Here is a 5,532-nt window from a genome sequence, read left to right on the forward strand (position 1 = left end):
ACAGTGATCACCACTTTGATACACCCACACAGGTACATGCTGTTGTGATGCGACCGCAACACATATAAAAGAAAAGTAATTATGTTGCACTCCCTTGCGTATGAATACAGTAAACAGGCTTGAACATTCCAGTATATATACTCTCTACTTGCCACTCGTCAACTCAGGAGAGATGTGATTGGAGATTGTGCACCCCCCCCCAAAAAAAAAAATAATTCATGCGCAGGTAACCTTACGGTGGGTATCCATTTTCTTCCTAGCTTATCCAACTGGAGGCCAACTCTCAATCACGTGACCAAGTATCTAAAAGGTGAAATCGGCAACTCTTCCTTCTCTTTCCCCCTGATCTGCCTGCCAGCAGACCTCGCTTGGGGCTTTTTGACCCCTGGCTAACGTGAGTACCACAAGCCAACTTGGCTATCTTCACACCCGACCTTCTTTTTCACGCTACGGGGCTCTTTAATCCTTTATCTACAACACGTGATACATGCACAAACTTTCTTCACAACCGACAGGACTACTCACATCGATACATAAACTAAGCGCACACTATTACTATCCACTACAACACGAAAACACATGAGCACTTTTCTCATTTTTTCTCATTAAACCGGCCTGTCTTATCTCCATCTTCACATCAGAAACTCTTTTCACAACTTCTATAAATACAAGTGCACACAAACACGGAGCTATAATATTCATACGACTTTTACACACAAGAACACTTTCCGCTACCCATTTCTCTCTTATACACACTACTAACGAAGATGACAAATAAAGTTGCTTTTAAATGTTGAAATGAAACTTCCTTTTGTTGTCTCCATTATTAACTAAAATGTAAGGCAATGAAATACTGAATTTTCAGAAGTCCACGACAATTTTAAATGCTTGTATAAAAATATCTTAAAACTTATTGAAGGAACCTCGTACTTGTGACAGAATTAAATTATTATATTCTAAAAATCATGTAATTTTATCAAGTTGTTTTATTTTTAAATAAGAAAATAAAATTTTATGAGTACCAGAAGAGCAGCCGTTTTCTTCACCAATTTTGAAAACAATTTAAAAAAGAAAAAAAACCCAAAAAACAAGGCGATATTTCAATAATTCAAATTTGTTGAGATTTATGTTGTAATGCCAACGAATCCCCAATAATCGCATAATTTTTTTTTTATACAATGACTATTAAACCTTACATAAACGTATCATATAAAGCAACATATCATTAACTTATTTGTGTTTTTAATGTAGGGTGAATTCTAGATAAGAACCCTAACTATAAAACAGATGACTTGAGTAGTCCCTTATAAACAAAAGAGAATATCTTCACAAGTATTAATACTACTTAGCAAATAAATAGACAGATACAGACTAATTTTGAATTTCATCTTTTTATTCCTTTCTTTTTTTCTAAATCTTACTTGGCTTTTTTGCATCAAGAAAGGCTAACACAACAGATCACATTCTTGTTAAGACGTGCAATTAATAATTAATTTTTTTCCAGTTTTAATATTTATCCATCTAAAAATCAAACAGGTTTTTCTAAGTGGAATTATTTTTACAAATAAAACTGTCTTTGGAAAGTTTTTTTTTAATTTCGAATAATAAACCATTAGACCACCATCTTGAATTTAAGATCAGTATTAAGGGTAATATGTAAGGTTTTCGTTTTTAGAAATGTTGAAAATAAATTTAAGTAGCTGTTAAGTAGCGAGAAGCAGAGAGAAAAGAAAGCCGATATTGAGTTAAGAATATGCCGCAGCTTTATTGGAATCAATGGTGACTCGCGGAGCTAGTTGTGTTTTCATACGCACAGTTTCGCAGGAGGTTGTAGTCGTAGCTACGTACTTTTTTGTAGCCGCAGCTACGTACTCCATGACATCCCCGTTTTTCTCCATTAGTTCTTAGTTTGACTGAACGAAATGTGTGGTGTATTATAGTCGGTGTGTGTGTGTGTGTGTTAGAGTGTGTAGTCTCTCAATCGTGCAGCCGCTTAGACCTACGAAGTTGTTTCTCATGTGTTGGGGATCGTTGTGGTCCTGGGTTTGCCTGATAATCTTTGTTTCAGATGCTGTGGCGTGGAGGCAAGGCATAGGTGTATCAGAATTTTTGTAGAAAATTGTGACATCCCTAACACGGAAACTGCGAATAAAATATATATAAAAAACTCGTAATTTCTCTTTTAAAAGTGGGTTGGTTATGTTCTTTATGGATTATACTTCAAAAATAAACTTTTAAAGTTGTTTTAAAAGTAATAGAAATATTTTTTTTTTGTTTTTTAAAAAACACGAATTCAATATTTTTCAATGTTGAAACTTTAAAAATCTATCAAAATTTTTCTATTGATTCTATTTTTACGATATTTTCAGGGTCAATGTGAAATTTTATGCTCTTTCCAATAAACCGAATATAATATTTTGGACAAACGTTTTTTTTTATTCACCCCCCCCATTTTCAAGTGTCTATTAAAAAGTAAATAATCAAGTTACTCACTAAAGTTTTATATATCACAAATTGAAGAGAAAAGGTCAATAAATAATATAATCAAATTTTTAAAAAAGTAGTGTTTTTTAGAAATTTACCTGTAAAGTTCCAAGTTAAATTTTTTTTTTTAAAACCACGTTGTTTGTGTTTTTCTTTTTTTTTTTTTTTTTAATAAAACCTTGCTCCTTGCTCCTTTAATTGAAAAAAAAAATAGGGTTTGAATTACATTTTTCGAGTAGTTATAAGCTTGGAAAGACAAGGGGGGGGCGAATAATTCACGCCTCCAATTTTCAAATGTCTATTAAAAAGTAAATAAATAATTTACTCACCAAAGTGTTATATATCACAAATTGAAGAGAAAAGGTCAATAAATAATATATTCAAATTAAAAAAAAAGTAGTGTTTTTTAGAAATTTACCTGTAAAGTGCGAAGTTTAAAACCTTTTTTTTTTTTAAAAAAAACACGTTTTTTTTTGTTTTTTTTTTAAATGAAACCTTGATCCTTGCTCCTTTAATTAAAAAAAAAAAAAATACGGATTGAATGACATGTTTCGAGGAGTTATAAGCTTGGAAAGACGGGGTGGAATTATTCCCTATTTTTCACGAAATTTCTGACATAACTAGTGGAGGCATGTTGTGTATGGAGTGTACACCCATTGGGAAAGTGGTTGGTTGGCGGATGTGGATTCTGTTTCTTCTATAACATCTTCCGTTTACTTCGACCCCATAACTGCGTGGAGCTACTTTACTAATGACTGTGCCCAATTCCCAGTTGCTGTTAGGGATTTGGGGGTGGCATTTCACCCTTACAGGTTGTTCTATGGTGAGATTGGGTAGTGGCTTGGTATGATGGTCATAATATGTTTTCGCCGTTTGTCGTTTTTTATGAGGGAATTTTGTACCTCTGCTTGCACTTGCAGTGTGTAATCTGTGGTTTTGCAGGGTAGCATGGAGCGAGTGCACCTGAAAAATAATCTTTGTGCTGGTGAGCTGTGCATACCAGGTTTTGTAGCATTGTGCCATTCTAGTATGGCTTTCCACATGTCCGTGCCTTCCTTTGTCGATTTCTCAATGCCTTTCATCAATTTCACTGCTGCTTCGGCCCGTCCGTTCGATTGATGGTGGTGAGGACTAGAAGTTATGTGTTCAATGTCCCATGATTCCAGAAATCTACGGAAATCACTGCTCATGTAGTTGGTTGCATTGTCAGTTATCATTGCTGCTGGTGCGCCGTGTGTAGCAAAGATGGGTTTGAGCACTTTAACGATGGAGTTCCCACTTAGGTCTGGGAGCAGGCCGACCTCCACAAAATCAAATATTTTTGAAGCCTTAGCCGCATCCGCTCGAGTCTCTTTGGGTTCACATGAATGGGTTTTGCAAGCATTGCCTCCAGGGGTTTATGATCGGAGAATACTTTGATTTTCTCTTTACTGAGAATGTATTGTTCAAAACGTTCTGTGGCGAATACGATGGCAAGACACTCTTTCTCAATCTGGGCATAGTTTCGCTCCATTTTTGTGAGTGCTTGAGATGCATATGCAACGGGATGTCCTTCCTGTGTTAGGACTGCCCCTAGACCGACTTCCGAGCTGTCACATTCAAGTGAGACCTTCTTATTGAGGTCATAATAATGAAGAATAGGGGCTTCAGTGATGAGCTTTTTAATCTGAATAAATGTTGTTTCGTGTTGCGGCAGCCAGTCAAAGACAGATTCCTTGTTCAGTAAGCGTCGCAGTGGTTCACATACTGTACTGAGTTTGGGTGCAAACTTGGCGAGGTAGTTTACGACTCCTAGTAATCACTGAACGCCTTGGATATCGGTAGGGCGTTGCATCTCTGATATTGCTTTGACTTTATCCGGATCTGGTGCCAACCCTTGTGCACTGAAAGTATGTCCCATGTAGCTAACAGCTCACGGAAATCCAACACTGGCCTAACTTTCTTCTTAATAGGTTGGACCACAGCCATGAGTGGCAAAATTCCTTCAACTTTCTCTGACCACGCCATTAATATTCCTTCATCTATTCATCTCTCAACTTCTTTTTCAAACTGCGGCTCCGCAGCTCCTTTCAGTGTGCTTTTGTAGCAGCTGACCCAATTCGTCAATATGGGTGGCTCCGCGGTCCCTCGCCATTCTACCATCCACTTTTCGCCATCGAAGCAGGCTCGAAAGTAATCATCCTCAATCAGACATGGTCGGGATTTCGATGGTTGGTTGGTATCACTCCTGGTTACACTTCCTGTTATTCCCGGTGCACTGTGATTGCCAAACTTCACCTGGCTTTTAGCAATAGTAGCTCCTCCCAGTCAGTCTATCGCGTCCAGGCCAAGCACCACATCAATTCCTGCAAACAGTCTATCAAGCACGATCACTCTTAGTCGCAATGGCATATTCCTTACTACAATCTCCGCATCGTCCTCTCCACAGCATTCCACTTCTCTGCCATCTACTGCTCTAACGTTGCTGGTTCCATTTCAAGAGTTGGCGACGCTTGTAGTAATAAGTGTTGTTGTACATCCAGTATCAACAAGAGCTCTAGCCCTCTTTCCATTGATTGTGATCACTAACTGTGGCAACAAACTCTCATATGCCTGTTCAGTATAAAAAGGGTGACTACTGGCACAATAGCACCCCTTTAACCGTTTCTCGGAAGCGAAGGGCAATTCCTGCTAATGTGCTCTACTTGGCAATACCGAAAACAGATAATGTCTGGCCGTGGCTCCCTACAGTCTCTCATCAGGTGTGATCCTTGACATCGAAAGCATTTACCAGTAAATCCACGGCCTTGCTTCATCACTGGTTGCTCCTTTCTTCTTACCACAGCAGTCGCGACCGCCCCCAGCTCACAGGACTGTTTCGCTAAAATTCTAGCATGCCTTAGAATCTCCTCCACCTCCATGGTTTCAATATCAGTAAGTCGTTGCAGTTCCATGGAGATGCGATTAGGGAAACCAGTCACAAGCGCCAGCTTTACAGTCTTCTCAAGGCTGCATCCCCCATATCCAGCCAATCCTGCTAGTCGCCTTATCTCTGCCACGTACATGTCC

The 5,532-nt window shown here is 38.4% G+C and overlaps 1 protein-coding gene across 1 annotated transcript; it reads right to left on the reverse strand.

The window, feature by feature from the left end:
• Positions 1-3,302: 3,302 nt before the first annotated feature.
• On the reverse strand, positions 3,303-3,701 carry LOC145269145 (uncharacterized). Its single transcript, XM_080124752.1, has one exon. The coding sequence runs from the start codon at positions 3,699-3,701 to the stop codon at positions 3,303-3,305; it is 399 nt and encodes a 132-aa protein (XP_079980878.1).
• Positions 3,702-5,532: the final 1,831 nt, after the last annotated feature.

Source organism: Euprymna scolopes, chromosome 45 (genome assembly GCF_053919585.1).
Source record: "Euprymna scolopes isolate OS-2025 chromosome 45, ASM5391958v1, whole genome shotgun sequence".
Classification (NCBI taxonomy): domain Eukaryota; kingdom Metazoa; phylum Mollusca; class Cephalopoda; order Sepiida; family Sepiolidae; genus Euprymna; species Euprymna scolopes.